We start from the raw sequence: 17,794 nt of genomic DNA on the forward strand, positions 1-17,794 counted from the left end.
CAGCTTGGAATGGGTGTGCGTGTGTAATAGCAGGATGGGATGTGGGGCTTTTCTTGAGGAAACCTTGGATCCCCAGGGAATGGGCACAGCCCTGAGGCTGCCAGAGCTCCAGGAGTGCTTGGACCGCACTGCCAGGGATGCCCAGGGTGGGATTGTTGGGGGGTCTGTGCAGGGCCAGGAGCTGGACTGGATGATCCCTGCGGGTCCCTTCCCACTCAGAAGATTCTATGGTTCCATTCTTTGTCAGTAGAAAAATATGCATTCTGAGCAGAATCTTTGAGCAAACATTCCAGGCTTTATTTTGGTGCGGAACCAGTCTGCCCACACTTGTAATTAGTTATACGTTTTAAAAGGGAACAATGGCTTCATTGTTACCACCTGGTGCTGTTTGGTAATACGGAGAGTTGCACTGGAAATGCAACATCTGACATCTGCCTTTGTCAAAGGGGGCAAGGAAACACTGGAACCGCAGGATTCCATTCAGATGGGGGGCCACAAGGCTCTGCAGAGAGAATGGTGAAATTGTGACATTTCCTGGCTGGGAAAGTTTCACAGGGATCATCCAGGGCAGCCCCTGGCCCTGCACAGACACCCCAACAACCCCACCCCGGGCATCCCTGAGATCATTGTCGAAGCTCTCCTGGAGCTCTGGCAGCCTCGGGGCTGTGCCCCTTCCCTGGGGAGCCTGGGCAGTGCCAGCACCCTCTGGGGAAGAACCTTTCCTGATATCCAACCTGACCCTCCCTGGCACAGCTCCAGCTGTTCCTTTGGGTCCTGTCCCTGCTCACCAACATCTTTCATTTGTGTCTTTATCCCTGCTTGTAGTGAAGAAATACCATTTGTTCTCTGCATTGTGTGACAATCCTATTGGATTCCTGACCAGTACAACTGACTAAGTTATACATTTTTGTACAACTTAATGATTTTTCAATGTGGTCTTCAGTCACTTCCATGGTGCCAAGGTAACGTGGCAAATGTTTCTGTCAGCAAGCTTCTGTTTGTTCTGTGTTTCCACCAGAAAACAGAGATCAGCAAGCTGAAAATAGATGGAAATTGTTTATTAGGTACACATGAGAAACCAGAGGGATGCAGATGTTGAAAGGCTTTAGTACCCAGTAGGATCAGGGATTGAGACAAAAAAATGAGGGATAGCAGAGAAATATGTGAGTATTAACTCGGATCCAGAGAAGATCTAGCTAGAATTTAGCTGAATTCAAACTAAGGAAAAGCACACACATTGGATAGTAATGAGGCTGCACTGAAATCACCCCTGACTTCGAGATGCTCTAAAATTTCCCAGGAAACCCCACAGTGCGGACGAGTGTCCAGGCCGCTGTAGTTAATTAAGCCCCCTCTATGGTGTAACTAATTAATTAATTCTCTCGGTAATCGCCGCTCCCGCGGCCTGTCCGGCGTCCCCTCAGAGCGCGGCACCTCCGCGCCGCCAGGGGGCGCGCGGGGCGCGCCTTTCCCGCCTTGCGGCGCTCCAAGATGGCGGCGGCGGCGCCGTGGCCGGGGCTGTGGGCGGCGGGCACGGGCGCGGCGGCGGCGGCTCTGCTGTTCCTGCTGCTCCTGCTGCTCCTGCTGCTCCTGAGCCGGTGGCGGCGGCGGCGGGCGGGCGGCGCGGGCCGCGTGTGCGTGGCCGTGCTGGGGGACCTGGGCCGCAGCCCGCGGATGCAGTACCACGCGTTGTCGCTGGCCCGGCACGGGCGCCAGGTCGCTCTGCTGGGCTACCTCCGTGAGTGAGGGGCGGCCGGGGCGCGGGGCCGGGCGGGGCGGCCGCGCCGCTGACCGCGCTCTCCCCCGCAGAGACCCGGCCGCACCGGGACGTGCTGCGCTGCCAGAACATCCGGCTGGTGCCCGTGGCGGAGCTGAGCGGGCTGCGAGGTGCGTGCGGGCCGGGCCGGGCCGAGCCGGGCCGGGCCGGGCCGGGCCAGGCCGGGGAGCCGCGGAACGGGGGAACGGGACCACAAAGAGCCCGCAGCGTGTGCGGGTGCAGCCCCGCCGCACGCACAGCCCCGCGCCCTGTCTGCCTTTCTCTTTAATCAGGAGCCGCTGGAGTGAAACACCTGCCGGTACCCTGGTGCTGCTCACATGCACAGTGAAATGATGTTCATTCTACCTCTTTCTCCCCCACCTTGTGTTTAGCCCTGTGCCCAGAGCAGCTGTGGCTGCCCCTGGGTCCCTGGCAGTGCCCAAGGCCAGGCTGGGTGGGGCAGCCTGGGACAGGGGAATGTGTCCCTGCCCCTGGCAGGAGGTGGAATGGGATGAGCCTTAAGGTCCCTTCCAGCCAAACCCATTCCATGAGTGTAGGATTTCTTTCCATACAAAATACGGAGTGAGAACTTGTGGGGATGAGGAGGTGTTTACAAAGCTTTATAGTGGTCATAAAACCACAAAGGTTGGAAAAGCCCTCTAAGTTCAGCCATTCCCCCAGCACTGGCAAGGCCACCTCTGACCCATGCCCCCAAGTGCCATATCCACTTTTAAATCCCTGCAGGGATGGGGACCCCACCACTGCCCCGGGCAGCTGTGCCACTGCCTGACCCCCCTTCCCAAGAAGGAATTTCCCCAATATCCAACCTAACCTTCCCTGGCACAGCTTGGAGCTGTTCCCTCTCCTCCTGTCCCTGTTCCCTGGAGCACAGCCCGACCCCCCCGGCTGTCCCCTCCTGTCAGGAGCTGTGCAGAGCCACAAGGTCCCCCCTGAGCCTCCTTTTCTCCAGGCTGAGCCCCTTTCCCAGCTCCCTCAGCTCCTCCTGGTGCTCCAGCCCCTTCCCAGCTCTGTTCCCTTCCCTGGACACCCTCCAGCCCCTCAGTGTCTGCCTTGGAGTGATCCAGCCTGTCCAGATCCCTCTGCAGACCTCTCCTACCCTCAAGCTCATTGACACTCACCCAGCTTGGTGCCATCTCCAAACTTGCTGCGGGTGCACTCAATCCCTTACCCAGGTCATTGGTAAAGTGTGTTTATTTTCATGCTGTTCTGACCCTGTCTCTGCAGAGCTGGCTGGTTCTGATGTTCACATTTCTGTGGGCAGAGCTGTAATACTCTTACCTGTTTTTCTGTCACTTTGCAGTGGGGCCAAAGCTTTTGCAGTATGTCCTGAAGGTGCTTGTGCAGTCAGTGCAGTTACTGTACACCTTGCTGAGGATAGATCAGCCATCCTATATTCTCCTTCAGGTATGTTTTGTGCTGGGACAAATAAATGGTGCTACAATACAGGGTGGTTTTAGCCATCTCAGACATTGTTCTAATTATTTCAGAGCTGAGCTGGCCTCATCAGTGGTGTAAACCTGTGTCCAGGTATTTTTTGGCTCTAAACTCTAGTCTGTTAACAAGTTTTCTCTTCCCATTAGTTGTTGTGCTTTCAAACTTCATTGCCATGGGTAGCAGTAAAGAATAAATCTTACTGGAAATGTTGGTGTGTTTAATGGAGGGGAATTTTGACCTTGATCCAGGGTTAAATTTGAAGTACCTGCCAGTGCTCATAAGTGAATACAAACTGTCTCTGTTCATGGAGCTCCTTTAAGGTGCAGCTTCCATTTGATTTTTTGTTTCTGGCTTTGTGTTTGTCACTTGGTCACAGGCTGATGCTATTTTGGTTTTGTTTTTGAGCAGAACCCCCCAGGCTTACCCAGTATAGCTGTTGCCTGGGTGGCAGGGCTGTGGTGGGGGAGCAAACTCATCATTGATTGGCACAACTATGGCTACACCATCATGAGCCTGAGTCACGGGAGGAGCCACCCACTGGTCCTGACTGCAAAATGGTTTGTGCAGTCCTTCCTGCTCTTTATAAATGGTGTGGTGAATTCAGAATGGAGGCCAGTGGGGAGGATGTAATTGGCACAGGGAGGGGTTTTGGGCTTTGCTGTGTGAAACTGGTTTCTGTTTGCTTTGTTGAACACGTGGGAGGGGGTTGCAGGAATTAGGCAGGTTGTTTTTACCTACCTATGCAAATGTTGATCTTGTTGTTGGAATTTCTTTATATGTCCTGGGTTTTTGTTCTCTAATGCTGCTTTACTCCAGCTCTTTGAACAGCTCCTTGCTGAATATAATTGGTTTATGTGTAATTAAAGGCTTTAAAGGCTTTGGAGAGTAGGAGTCCATCAAAAATTGCCAATCAGATATCAGTTCTGAGGGTAGTTGGATTTCTTTGGGTTTTGTTTGGCTTTCATCAAGCATGGGCACTGGGAACAGTTGCTGCAGTTGCCTGCCTGTGGTTTCTGACTGATAATCCATTTTTGTCAGGTATGAAAAGCTTTTTGGGCGCTTGTCTGACTATAACCTGTGTGTCACTGATGCCATGAAGAAAGATCTCTGGGTGAATTTCAAGATAAAGTAAGTCACGTGCCTCCATTTAGTGTGTGTGTGCTAAGTAAATGAAAGAACAGATCCCTGAGGATTCAGAGGGATCTCACAAAAGCAGCTCTCCTGACTCATCCATCACCACTGAAACACATCAGCTCAGTTTTGTGCTGGGCCAGTGTAGTGTGGGCATTGAGGCACCTTCATCATCCTTCCAAACTAACACCCCACTGACTGAGGTGGCAGCCATGGAAGTTTGCTGCAGGTTGCCTGTGGAGCCAGAGAGGGACAGGTATCACTGGGATTTGAACAATTACTCTGGCCTGCCAGCTTATCTTGAGGGCTTCAAGATCAGAGTTGCTCAGGGGCAGTAATGGAGTAAGTTTGAAAATCAGGACAGTGATGTCTGCAGTTTTTACAGATGCATTTCACCCCTGGAATAAAGCACACAGGAAAGGGGTTCTTTGTGACTTGTGCCCACCTTGGTGTGTTCCAGCAAACTTCCGGAATACAGGAAGAGTCAAAAAATGAATTACTTTGCTGTATTGATTTAGTTAATTTTTCTCTGATTACATTGTTTCAGCCTGCCACTGTACCACGTGTATGTTGTTACCTCTGTATCTTATTTAAGCTGCACATTTCTTTCCTGCCAGGGCTGTAACGTTGTATGACAAACCAGCATCTCATTTTAAGGAAACACCTTTAGACCTCCAACACAGCTTGTTCATGAAACTTGCCAAGGACTACGAGCCCTTCAAACCACGGTATGTGCAAGTGCAGTGCCCTGCAGTCCTTGACCAGGGCACATGCAGTTGTGGCACTTAAGTTACCAAAATACCTGTGTGGGGTGTTCTGAGCCCCAGCAGGCACAGGAGGCACTGAGGTGCCTTAGTTGTCACTAGGAGAGGCCAGAAGAAGTGAGATGACTGAGCTGTGGTAACACAAGCAGTAGAAGTGTTTTGTTTCTAAAGAAGTTGGCATAAACACTGAGGCAATCTGTCATGGGTGGAGCTGTGCAGGTCTGCTTCCCACTGACCCACACTGCAGTGCTTGGGTGCTTCCTTCATAGCATCCCTTCCTTAATTACTGTAAAGAGCCTTCAGGATCTGATCCAAGGGTTAAACACTTCCCTCTGGCAGTGCAGGATGTCACCTGCAGCAGATGTACCAGGGAGCTGACTTCACCAAACTAAGGCTTGCAGAAGAAGTGAAATCCACATGATTTCATGTCCATGGTGGGGTTTTTTTTGAAATGCCCAGCTCAGAATGTGTACGTTCTGGGTTTAGTTGAATAAATGTGCTGTTGGCCTCCATGCTGTGGTAAGTGTGAGACAGAGTGTGGAAAGGGAGGCTGGCTCTGCTCAGCTTGTGAAGGAAAACATTTGGTTGGAAAGTGGAATTGTGCCTGTAGCAGCAGGGAAGAGGGGAAAATTGTCTGCCCTGTCCTGGCATTTCTGTCATGTAGTGATTCTGTTTCTAGACAAGTTGAGCAGCAAATCTGAAGGCAAACGTGTGGAAATTGTTGCCAGTTAAGCAGAGTGCTCGTGCTGCTGCTGGCTGTGTGTGCAGCTGGTGCTCAGGAAGTTTTTCCGTAGTGCAGAGCTGTCAGTCCCAGCGCCGACAGATCGGCCTTCACCGAGAGGGATGGCAGCAGCACCGTGAGGAAGCCCCGGGGCCGGCCAGCCCTCCTCATCAGCAGCACCAGCTGGACAGGTTGGGAATCACTTGTATTTTCCGTGTCAAATAGGGCTGTTTGTACTTTCTCACACTTGAAGTTATGTTTGTCCTTTGTTTTCCTGGGAGAATTTGAACACAAGGTGTGTATGATGCAACTAAATGTTGTGTGACTTAAATAATACTACAAAGGAATGATTTTTTGAAGTTGTAGTTTAATTATAGAGCTCAGCTTTAAGAATGATTAAAAGAGGTTTCCTATTTGGTTTTTTTTTTAGCTTTCATTCTAGACATACAGTCTTGCATGGTGGTGTAAAACAGATGAAGAAACTCAAATATTTACTCCTTACTGAGCACCCTGCACTCTGAAGGTGTCTCTGCACATGGCAGGGGGTTGGGATGAGCTGAGCTTTAAGGGCCCATCCAACCCAAACCAATTTGTGATTCCATGATTTCTGATGATGTTTATTACATATTTATGTACATATTTTCCCTCTGTATGAGGAAGGGAACAGAGACTGGAAACAAATCCATTGCCAATGACCATGGGCAGGATTGTCTTTATCTTTGAATAATCAGGGCAGTTTTTACACTTAATTCTCAGTTTCAGAAACTAGAAAATTTTAACTTGATAGCTTCAAAGATGTACAATATTTGTAGCTGGTTTGTCTGTCATGTTGCCAACAAGGGAAATAAAGAAACACTGTGTATGTTTATGGACTTTTATTTCTGAAAATAAAGTAGAGGATTTTTAATGGCACATTTTAGTAAATAGTAACCTTTAAGTACAGACTATGTACCTGACCTTGGAGTACATGGTATGTGTTTAAACTGTGTAGGTGAAAGTGAGGAAAATCTCAATTGTTATTTAAAGTCAAAAATTAAAAGTGGTAGAAATATGAATGTTACTGATAAAGCCTTCTCTTTCAGAGGATGAAGACTTCTCAGTTCTTTTAAGAGCTTTAGAAGGTTGGTATGAAGGAATTGATCTCGCTCTTTCAAAGAGGTCTTGGTGTGGACACTTAAGAAGGGTTTTGCTAAAGAGCAATGCTTCTATATTCAGGTGAAAATGCAGTTGTATTTGATTAATTAGCACTAACTTCAGATTAGTAATTGCAATACAGCAGTGCAACATCTGAATTCAATTAGAGGAGTTGTCAGGGAGAGTTAAATCTCTCACTGGCCCCTAAACTGCAGTTTTATTTTCTGAGTTATTACATCTACTCTCCACAGGTATCTGCTAATGGGAGGGGAGGGAATGCTTTGTCTTATCTTGTAGACTTTGCAGCTGCAATTCTAAATTGATCTATTGAAGCAGCTGATTGGGGAGCAGTTGAAGAAATGCTTCCTGCATAAACAGCCTGATTTATTTCTGGAGAAGTCTGTAAATGTTAACATTGCTGGAGTTACTGCTGTGTTACTCATGCATGCTTGTAAGAAAATTGCTTGTAGTGGGAAGCTCAATAATTAATGCATTGTCACCACTCTTCAGCCAAGCACCCTGAGCTTTGTCAGCTCTGACCAATGTTTTATCTTCTCCAGATTACGAGAGGTTTATTGAGGAGGGAGCCAAGCTTCCAGCTTTAGTGTGTGTGATAACAGGTGAGAATGTTTGTGTTACAATTCTTCAGAAGGTTTAGTTGTCACTTTATTCTGTGCTGACTCTTCTGTTGCTGGAGGGACTGTTGCCTTTGTGTCTGGTTATCAGGACAGTGATTTATAGCTGAGTTATTGCACCATCCACCCTTAAAGAACCTCCCTGTCTGATCCAGCTCTGCATGAAAAACAGTTTAAGGTCAATGTTGAGATGATGCTGCAAAAACAATGTCAGGGGAAGCAGCCTCAAGCTGTGCTAGGAGAGGTTTAGAGTGGATATTGGGAGAATTCCTTCCTGGGAAGGGTGGTCAGGCACTGGCCCAGCTGCCCAGGCCAGTGGTGGAGTCCCCATCCCTGGGGAATTGAAAGCCCTGTGGATGTGGCATTCAGGGTGTGGGTCAGTGTCGGCCCTGGCAGTGCTGGGGAACAGTTGGATTTTATGGGAGAGGGCTTTTCCAACCTTAAAAACTCCATGACTCTACATTGATGGGAAACTAATTGAAATAGTGAGTAAGAGAAGTCCATGTGCACATTGCTTTCAAGGGAACTTCAGATTTTTCACATCTTTTTAGGGTACCACAAGTGTTGTATCCTGTTTGTGCACCTGATCCAACAGAAGCTTGCATTTCACAGGCCACACTGTTTTCAGTCATCTTGATAAAACATTTTTTCCTGTTTTACACAGGCAAAGGACCTCTAAAAGATTATTACAATGGACTGATCCAAAAGCTGCACTTTAGGCATATCCAGATCTGTACACCATGGCTGGAGGCTGAGGATTACCCTCTTCTGCTTGGTAAATAGTGGGTGATGGAAAAGGCTGGGGGATGTGTGGGAAACAGCACAGTTGCAGGGAGCTGATGCAGGCTGGGAGAAAATAGTCAGGAATGTTGCTGGTTAGTGACAGGATATTCATGGATTTGACTCACTCCAGCAAAGCTGCTGAATTCCTGTGGCTTGAAATTGCGTCTGGGTAGTTGAAAGTTTCACTTGCTCCATCCAAAGCAGCACAAAAAGGAAGGTTTGCAGGAGGACAGAGGAGCTGCTTTCAGAGAGTTCAGACTGTGTTGTGTTGATTTCAGGCTCAGCAGACCTGGGGGTGTGTCTCCATAAATCCTCCAGTGGCTTGGATTTGCCCATGAAGGTGGTCGATATGTTTGGCTGCTGTTTACCTGTGTGTGCAATACATTTTGAATGGTAAGAGCTTCTTCTGTTACAGCTCAAGGCAATCACTTAAAACAATATTCTTACAAAGCCAGAGTTCAGCAGCTACTGCAGGAATTCAATGAGATCCCTGCATTTTGCCATTTTTTTAAAATTAAATAAGATAGAAATCAAGGTTGGTTTAAGTTTAAAAGTTAATACTAGTTTCTACAAAATTGGGAGAATTTAATGCAAGCACTTCCTTTAAAAAATCCCTGTATTCCATTGTTTCCATATATTTAATTTTAAAAAATCTTTCTTCTGCATAGATATATCTGTTCTGTGCAAGGCTGAGTGTATGCATGGGCATTATTGGAATTTATGATCCTTTGGGAAAACAGTAGCTTTATAAAAGAAGATAAAACTCCTGTGAAGATTTCATGATGGACCATGTACAGATTATCCTTGTGGAAAAAAAATCTAGTTTTAAAGTAGATCATTGCTCTGGTTTTTAATGGATGCCCAGATGAGTGGGACAAAGACAGAATGAGGGCCCTTTGGTACAGTTGTGGTAGATTTAGTCTGACATAGAAAGAAGTCTTTAACTGTTTAAAACTGCCTGTTTAACTCCATTATGTCAGCTGTGGGGCCACAGTGATACAGATACCTTGGTTTGGTCCCTTTGGATGTCTCTGTGCAACACTGTAAATGTCCCACTCACTGCTTTCTGCTCAGTTCTCCTTTTGTGGCTTTTTTTCAGTTTACATGAACTGGTGAAGCACAATGAGAATGGTCTGATATTCAGGGACTCTCAGGAACTGGCAAAGCAGCTGAAGGTAAAGGCTCTGACTGATTTCTTTCCCCCCAGAAATAACCCCAGAGGTGCCACTGTGTGAGCAGCCTTTTCAGGTCTGAACATCACCTGTGTGTTTTGCATTCTCACAAGGCACTGCCTGGCCTGGTGAGCACTGTTGGCCTCACTTCTGTTTAAATGAGAACCCAAAGCTGGCAGAAGCAGTTCAAATCCTGTCCTTGTTCTCTCTTCATGGGCCCAGACCCCAGAACTGCAGCTGTAGTTGAGGGTTAACAGTGGGGAGGCTGGAATGAGCCTGGAATGGAACATGATAGTTATTTTTCTGTGGTTTTGCTTTTTAAATTACAGATGCTTTTCTTGGATTTCCCTAGCCTGGAAGGGAAACTTCCCAGCTTCCGAGAGAAGCTGCGAGTGTCCCAGCAGCTGCGCTGGGACCAGAGCTGGGACCACACTGTCCTGCCCTTGCTGGGCAGCAAGGAGTGACTGGGGGAAGGAGGGGGTCAAACATCCCTGCAGCTGCAGGGATCTGGGAAACCGTGAATAAACTTTGTATTGTCTGTACTTAGTTTCTAACTCCTTTGTTTTGGCTCTCACACTCTTCCTTTACAGTTTCAGCTGCCTGGGTGAGTAGGGGGTGCTGAGGCTGTTTGTTGTGTGAGAGCCTGTGCTGCTTGAAGGGCCCTTTTTGGTGAAGATCCTTGAATAGAGATAGAAACTATTACCAGCTTCACCTTCTGTACAGTCAGCACTTTAGCAGGTGATTTGGGTATGGTTTATTTGGCACATGGCAGATGTTTGTCATTTGAGTTGTTTCATTTCAGCTGGTCAGTTTGATGGCCAGTAATTTCCCAAGCACTGAATATCCTCCTGCATAGTTTTATTGGGATAGAAGCATTTTGTTTCAGAGTTGTTTTTCCTTTTGACAGTGTGTGCAAGAGTGTGGAAGCACAGCACTGGTGTGTGACAGCTTTACTGGGCACTTAGAGCAAAGCAGAGCTTGCAGTGAGTTGTCCTCCCTGTACTCTGAAATGAATGTGCCCATCTATCTTGGGAAAGAACATAAAATTAATCTCTTCTTGAACAGATGAACAGAAAAGGGAAAAATAAACCCAAAACACAAGAACAAAGTATGTATAACTTAGCCAAAAGGCACTTTGCTTTGTGAGTGCTTACTCAGGTACAACCTTCAGCTTTTTATTAAGCTCAGTATTCACATGCAAGCCTAAAGCTTACAGGGTTTTTTTTCATCACCTTTTTGATGATAAAATGTCATCATCACATGTCAGTCATTGGTAAATGTGCTTGGCTTAGACTGTGTTTACTGCTCCTCAGAGCTGCTGCTTCAGGGTGGGAGGTGAGGACAGTGGGTTTTGCACCAGCAGTTTTAAACTCTGACTGAGCAAATATTGAGTATCTGCTTTTGGCAAAAGAGAAAAGGTGAAAATAGGGTCAGGTTGCTTTATTGCAGGAATTTGACAAAACCTCCAGCTTATTGATTGAAGAATAATCCATGAACATTGCTGCACCAGCAGTTTTAAACTCTGAGCAACTATTGAATATCTGCTTTTGTCAAAAGAGAAAAGGTGAAAATAGGGTCAAGTTGCTTTACTGCAGGAATTTGGCAAAACCTCCAGCTTATTGATTGAAGAATAATCCATGAACATTGATTTGCCAATTTTTAGTGTTTTTTTCCTGTTTTTAGTCAAAATCCTGTCTAGAGGTTTGGCCATTCCTGTGCACATGGAGGTAAATTAGGCACTTCTCTAGTTAAACAGTAATGCCAAAAGCTTTAGAGAGGTTTCCTCTTCACATAACAGAACTTTTTAAATCCAAAATGAGCTCTGTACAGAACCTTTGTCTTGAATTTTGTTTAAGGGAATATAAAGGAGCTCCTGTGTAGGCTGCCAGTTTGTGCTTACTCTGGAAATAAACCTTTGAGGTCTTTGTTTTTGGGGACAGGGAGCCAAAACCTGGGCTGGGTTATTTCTGCTTGATCCAGCAGTCATGGTCTCCTTTAGCTTGAAGAATAAGAAGATTCTTCAGGTTCCAAGTTAGGTATCATCAGTTTTCTCTCCCTTGCTACAGAAGGAGGAGGTTGAAGTTTTTAAATTTAAGTAGTGTTTAACAGAGAAAAGGAAGCTAAAAGAAGAATGAGCATCACTTTGATTTCTATGCTTCAGGACCAGTTCTGCCCGACAGGAGAGTGATTAATGGATGATGAGAAGTTTCAGCCTGTGCACATGGAGGTAAATTAGGCACTTCTCTAATTAAGCAGTAATGCCAAAAGCTTTCCTCTTCATATAACAACTTTTTAAATCCAAAATGAGCTTTGAACAGAACCTTTGTCTTGAATTTTGCGTAAGGGGAGATAAAGGAACTCCTGTGTAAGCTGCCAGTTTGTGCTTACTCTGGAAATAACATCTTTGAGGTCTTTCTCTTTGGGGACAGGGAGCCAAAACCTGGGCTGGGTTATTTCTGCTTGATCCCAGCAGTCATGGTCTCCTTTAGCTTGAAGAATAAGAAGATTCTTCAGGTTCCAAGTTAGGTATCATCAGTTTTCTCTCCCTTGCTACAGAAGGAGGAGGTTGAAGTTTTTAAATTTAAGTAGTGTTTAACAGAGAAAAGGAAGCTAAAAGAAGAATGAGCATCACTTTGATTTCTATGCTTCAGGACCAGTTCTGCCCGACAGGAGAGTGATTAATGGATGATGAGAAGTTTCAGAGCAGGGGAGCTCAGTCCTTCCCCTTTGCAGGATACCTGGAACTCTGCTATGGAGAGTGATTCCTTTTTCATTCCCAGCAGCCACTGTGGAAGTGGCTGTGAGACAAAGGGACATCAATTCTGACTTGTCATCACTGCAGAGTAAAGATGCACCTGATTTACAGCAGAGTCATCCTGGGCACAACTACAGGAACTGGTCACTGTTTATTGGGGGCTTTTAAGCTAACCCCAACTGCAAGTACACACAGACATAAACCACCAGAGTAGACAATTACAGCAGGTTTTAAAACCAAAACCCATAGATTACTCTGAAAGATTGCTTTGCTCCCTTGTCTGTGGGAGATCCTCATCCTGTGATCTGCAGGTTGCCCCCAATCACAAATCACAACACGGGAAAAAAACCTGTTTGAACTCTGCTGTCTTCTACAGAATCCAACTGAAGTGTGATTGGGGTTTTTGGTTTCTGTTGCTTGAGGTTCAGTCACTTCCCAGGGGCAGCTGCAGGCTTGGATCCATGCTGGGAATTAGAGGAAGGAAGGAAGGACTCCATGTGTCTGTCCAGCTGCATCCTCAGAACCTCATTTCCAGAATTCAGGATAATCTTGTTACAAGGCTGAGGCAGCTCCTGTTGGTCTCAAAATTCCAGTTCTGTTTGCCAAGCCTATATAAATAGCTGTAGAATAGTCACATCTGGCTGCACATCATAGAGGAAATTACAGCTGCTGTGGGCTGGAATCACCTGCCACCTGATCCCAGCTTTATCTGTGAAGAGAAACACTGGGAATCATATTTATGTCTAAGAAAAGGAAGAGCAGAAGTTGCAAGACAAGTTCTGTAAAAAGAGATCTTTAGCATGCTGTGATTGTCAGGAAAATGCTTATGAGTGTTTATTTAAAAATCCCATTAATGCCTCTGCTGAACACTCAGTGTCACTTTGTGAATTAAGCAGAATTTCACAGAATATTCTGAGCTGAAGGAACCCACAGGGATCATCAGGTCCAGTTGGTGAACACCAGCTGAACAGCAAAGACACTGCAAAAGATAAGCTTTAGAAGCTTCTATAAAGAAAAATCCCCAAATCTCTATTTTATTTAATCTCTAGTTGGGGGTTTTTGTCAAAAGATAAAAGGTGAAAATAGTCAAGTCAAAGAACAGGTAAGATAAGATAAAGGGTTTAGGCAGCATCTCAGGTGTTATCACTGATGGCTCCCTCCTGTAAGCTTAAACCTCTTTTTATTTTCCTATTGGCACCAGACTTACAAATCATCCCTCACAGATGTGAGCTGTGATAGCCAGGATGCACCTAAAGGTGAGTTCCAAGCTCCTGATGAAATCCATGTGCAAAAGCTGCTGCTCTTAAATCCAGCTCTAGGATAAGATCCTGCTCTTGGAAAATGCTCCTGCTCCTCTCTACCACAGAACAGTGGGGAAAGAGGCAAAAAGGCAAAACTATTGAACCCTGGATGGAGCAGGCACCCACCCAGCTCAGCCTGGAAGAGCTGATACGTGTCTGGATTTCGGATTGTGGAGGCAATGAACACCTCAGGAGCTTTCCTGCCTGCTCTGGAGGTGGAGAGTTTCTGTAGCATCCCAACAAGGGCTAAAATTATCTCAGGATCATACACCACATCTATAAAAAAGAAAAAAAGAAACATACAATATTTATTGAGAATTGAGCAAAACCAGAATAAAAACCGCAAAGCAGAAATAAAATCTTCACAGTGCAAGAGAATATTGACATTTTATGGACTATGCCCTCATCACTAAAAATCAGTGCTCCTTTTAGTAAATGGATTGTCAGATATTTTATTTAAGCCCATCCTAAGGGAGGCAGCAGAACCACTAAGTGTTGGTGCTCTGTTTTGCCCTTGGCAAAACAAACCTGCCTCGTTAGAAGTGAGTGGTTGAGAGGCTGGGGCCAAGGACTTGCAGAAGGTTTCATCTGCAGTCATTCCCCAGAGAGCAGAAATGCTGGTGAGAGGTCAGGGAACACCAAGGGGAGCAGAATGCAGATGCTCAGGGGGGCTGTTTCCTACCCAGAGGTGTGCAGTGTGTGTCCACTGCAGGTATTCGTGCTAGGGGCACATCCTGCTGCAGTGAGTAACAGCAAATGGCAGGGAGAGGTCAGTGCCCCTCAGTTCTTGCCTTCAGAGTCCAGCTGGGGCTGGGTTGGGCACTGAGCAGTGTCACCATGCAGTGACTTCCTTTTATAGAATGCCCATTCACTGCATCCTGTGATACCTGGGATGCCCAAGTCATTTTTGCACCTGGATTCTCAGTTTTTTCTTTGCAAAGCTCCAAATCAGGGTGTAAGACCTACAGCTGACACATTCTGCTCTCACTAGGCAGCACCCCATCGTCCTACTGTCACTATGGCTGAATTTTTTCACAAAACTCCCTCTGAATTTACACACAGACAAGTACAAAAGAAGTCTGTAGCTGGCTGTTATTATTCTGTTGCTCCCCAGGAGGCTGCTGGGGTTGCTGAGCCTGCTCCCTGTGGGTGCCTTACCTGCTGCAATGACAACATCAGCTCTGAGAGCCAGCAGTTGTTTTTCTGTCACTGAGCCCCAGTCAAGCTCAGCAACAATCACTTTTGGGTTTTGGCAGTTCTGTCCTGGCACCTCCTGTCCCTGGGGCTCTGTTTGGGTGCTCCAGGCCACGTCAGGCTCTGGGGTGAAGCCATTCAGCTGGATGTTTTCCCCCAGCTGTCTGAGGACACGGGGGTGGCAGTCACTGAATATGAATGTCCTGGGCTGGCAGGTCTTGCAGATGGCAATTCCAGTGAAGCCAATCCCACTCCCCAATTCCAGGACTGTCCTGAGGGTAATGGAGTAAAAAGTACTGTCAGGACCCTGCAATGAGTTAGAAATCAAAACATTATAAATATAATTAAAGGTAAAATCAGTTCCAGATAATTACAATAATTTTTGAGTGAACCATCCACAATCTAACCTCTGTTCCAAGCAACTGGAGGGTGGGGAATAACTGAGGGTGGAAGTGTCAGCAGAAAATTAATTAGCTGAAATGCTGATTTCTGTAAGGCACAAACATTCCCACCACAGGGAGGAGAGACATTCCCACCTGGCTTTAGCCATCTGCAGCACAGTTGTTTCCACCTGAGCTGGCTCTCCAGTTTTTAGTCAGTGGAGGGAAGCAGACACTGAGCAGTACAGCTCCTTCCCCTGTGAGCTTAACTATTACTAATTATCTTTCTTCCAAAGTCCTTGCTCATCTTGACTGCTTATACATGAAGTAAAAACGATGTGATCAGAGCTGCACAGTAATCATCTAACATAGATAATCCCTGGTGAATCCCATCATGGAGTGAAGGTCATTAATTAAATTACTGAAAACTGAACAGCTGACCTCACAGAGCAGGTCAGACAGCACAGTGCAAGGGTTTGATCCCAAACCATGTCCTAAACCAGGTCCTCTCCTGGGTTGAAGTTTAGCAGAACAGACAAGAGCAGCAATTACTCAGCAGCAAAAGGGTGTAATTTCAGTTATTTAGGGTGCATAGGGTATTAAATATCTGTTATTAAATTACAGTTGTGTAGCTCACAGTATCACAGGGCTGGAGCCAGGCTGGCAGAGCTGGGGGTGCTCACCTGCAGAGGAGAAGGCTCCAGGGACACCTCAGAGCCCCTGCCAGGGCCTGAAGGGGCTCCAGGAGAGCTGCAGAGGGACTGGGGACAAGGCATGGAGTGCCAGGACACAGGGAATGGCTCCCACTGCCAGAGGGCAGGGCTGGATGGGATATTGGGCAGGAATTGTTCCCTGTGAGGGTGGGCAGGCCCTGGCACAGGGTGCCCAGAGCAGCTGTGGCTGCCCCTGGATCCCTGGCAGTGCCCAAGGCCAGGCTGGGCAGGGCTTGGAGCAGCCTGGGACAGTGGGAGGTGTCCCTGCCATGGAATGATGTCCCTTCCCAGCCAAAGCACTGTGGATCCTGCAGGAATGACCACTCTGTGCAGCCCTGCTGCTGCCATACCTGCCCCTGAAGAGGCCGGGGTGCTGCAGTGCCCACTGTGCCAGGAGCAGGGCAGCCTCCCAGGTGAGCAGCCCCGTGGTGCCCCCGCAGACCAGCGCCGTGCTCTCGCAGAGGCTCACGCTGTCCCCCGAGGGCTGCAGGACACAGCAGGGCAAAGATGCATCAGCACAGGCCACCACTTAGAGTTTACAATCAACAGGAGCACCTGCAAAAAGGCAGGAAGCACTCCAGGCTTCAGGATGGGTGTTTTAAAGCCAAGTATTGCTTAGTTTGGTGAGTAAATTTGGTTTAGAACAGTGCAGTGTCAGTTTTTACCAGTAAGTAGCTTTTGTAACAGTGAGTCGACCCTTCTTCTTCTTTCAGAACATCTGCCAGTGCTTCATAGAGTTCATCCAGGGGTTCAGCTGCTGTGGATTCATGCTGTGGGGGAGAACAGGGCAGCTCTGAGCACCACATTGTCATGAAAGAGAAAACAGCTGCACTCTAAGCCCCATTTCAGTACAGTGTATTTACACTGAAGGTTGTGGTTGGTTATTACATGAGGTATCCTCAAGGGGAAAAAAGAGAAAAACAAGTGAAAAATAAGGTGAAAAGCAAGAAGTACCTTTTTGATGAGCTCAGTCAGGAAGCACCTCCTGTACTTGGCTGAAGGGGGATATTTCACACACAGAGGGTGAAGAATTGTCTACAATGAGAAGAGCCATGGAAAGCAATTACCCAGGGCAGGGGTTAGGAAAGGCATTAAGGACCACAGGAGGACCATTAATTGGGTCTGGGTGCCATGAAATGCTTTGGAATTTAGTCAGTACAAGAGATGCTAAGCTAGAAATTGAAATGGGGTGATTTCTGACAGCTTTGTGAGCTTACAGAACTGTGGGCACAGATTTCTTACTTTCTGTGGCAACAAAAATATCACTTTTCAATAGAGCAAAGAGGAAAATAGAGTGAAAAGAATTCAATTTACTCTCCTCCTTCTTTTGCCCTTCTCTTCTTTCCGTTTTGGTTTGCTGCCTGATTTGTGACCTCCCTCCACAGGGACAGTCCAGGCATTCCCTGTATCCCGAACACCCAGGAACGGCTGCGCTGACTGCGCCATTCACCACATCAGCGCTCTGGCACGCGGGTTCAGTTCTGATCTAAGAACACCCAAATTCCGGGCAAAGAAGGAGCTCGGCAGTTCTGCGGGGCCTAAGGAAACACGGCGACAGCGGATCACCAACCGCGCGGTTCTGAGCGTTCCGGGGGCTCGGGAACACGCGCGGCACCGCCCGCCGCCGGCACGGGGGGACCGCGGGCCGCCCCTCACCTCGTGCAGGATATCCGCCAGCAGCGCCGAGCCCGGCGCAGTCCGCAGGCTTTGCTCCAGTTCCTAGAACAGGATAAATAAATAAGTAAGTAAGTAAATAAATAAATAAATAAATAGACACCGCCGCCCGCCCGCCCGGCCCCTCCGCACCGGCCAGGGCAGCGAGCTGAGCGGCCGCGCCGCCAGGAAGCGGCGCTGGAAGCGCAGCACCAGCCCCGGCCGCGGCTCCGCCATGGCCCCGCAG

General features: G+C 47.4%; 2 protein-coding genes across 3 annotated transcripts; one reads left to right on the top strand and one right to left on the bottom strand.

Annotated features, from left to right (window-relative positions):
• Positions 1-1,476: 1,476 nt before the first annotated feature.
• ALG1 (ALG1 chitobiosyldiphosphodolichol beta-mannosyltransferase) lies at positions 1,477-10,093 on the top strand. Its single transcript, XM_039732118.1, has 13 exons — positions 1,477-1,738; positions 1,810-1,887; positions 3,078-3,181; positions 3,620-3,768; positions 4,250-4,339; positions 4,960-5,070; positions 5,906-6,018; positions 6,910-6,948; positions 7,522-7,581; positions 8,261-8,371; positions 8,658-8,772; positions 9,479-9,554; positions 9,881-10,093. The coding sequence occupies exons 1-13, from the start codon at positions 1,492-1,494 to the stop codon at positions 10,013-10,015; spliced, it is 1,428 nt and encodes a 475-aa protein (XP_039588052.1). The 5' UTR covers positions 1,477-1,491; the 3' UTR covers positions 10,016-10,093.
• Positions 10,094-12,438: 2,345 nt separating this feature from the next.
• Positions 12,439-17,788, bottom strand: EEF2KMT (eukaryotic elongation factor 2 lysine methyltransferase). 2 transcript variants are annotated; one of them, XM_039732120.1, is made up of 9 exons: positions 17,701-17,776; positions 17,551-17,613; positions 17,209-17,432; positions 16,849-16,929; positions 16,560-16,664; positions 16,245-16,378; positions 14,766-15,073; positions 13,734-13,883; positions 12,439-13,015 (listed from the first exon to the last, which is right to left on the bottom strand). In XM_039732120.1, the coding sequence occupies exons 3-9, from the start codon at positions 17,338-17,340 to the stop codon at positions 12,915-12,917; spliced, it is 1,011 nt and encodes a 336-aa protein (XP_039588054.1). In that variant the 5' UTR covers positions 17,341-17,432; positions 17,551-17,613; positions 17,701-17,776; the 3' UTR covers positions 12,439-12,914. The 2 variants fall into 2 exon arrangements, with proteins under 2 accessions (XP_039588054.1, XP_039588053.1); XM_039732119.1 differs by lacking the exon at positions 17,209-17,432 and having other exon boundaries at positions 17,701-17,788.
• Positions 17,789-17,794: the final 6 nt, after the last annotated feature.

This window comes from Passer montanus, unplaced genomic scaffold (assembly GCF_014805655.1).
Source record: "Passer montanus isolate IOZ18808 unplaced genomic scaffold, ASM1480565v1 scaffold8, whole genome shotgun sequence".
Taxonomy (NCBI): Eukaryota; Metazoa; Chordata; class Aves; order Passeriformes; family Passeridae; genus Passer; species Passer montanus.

Excerpts from the sequence above, each read along its gene's own strand:
- ALG1 (XM_039732118.1), top strand. The coding sequence starts at position 1,492 with ATGGCGGCGGCGGCGCCGTGGCCGGGGCTGTGGGCGGCGGGCACGGGC. Across the intron at positions 1,739-1,809 it reads CGCTCTGCTGGGCTACCTCC|AGACCCGGCCGCACCGGGAC; the intron begins GTGAGTGAGGGG and ends TCTCCCCCGCAG. Across the intron at positions 9,555-9,880 it reads AACTGGCAAAGCAGCTGAAG|ATGCTTTTCTTGGATTTCCC; the intron begins GTAAAGGCTCTG and ends TTTAAATTACAG.
- EEF2KMT (XM_039732119.1), bottom strand. The coding sequence starts at position 17,784 with ATGGCGGAGCCGCGGCCGGGGCTGGTGCTGCGCTTCCAGCGCCGCTTC. Across the intron at positions 16,930-17,550 it reads TGGCGGATATCCTGCACGAG|ACAATTCTTCACCCTCTGTG; the intron begins GTGAGGGGCGGC and ends TTCTCATTGTAG. Across the intron at positions 15,074-16,244 it reads CCCGGCCTCTTCAGGGGCAG|GACAGTCCTGGAATTGGGGA; the intron begins GTATGGCAGCAG and ends CATTACCCTCAG.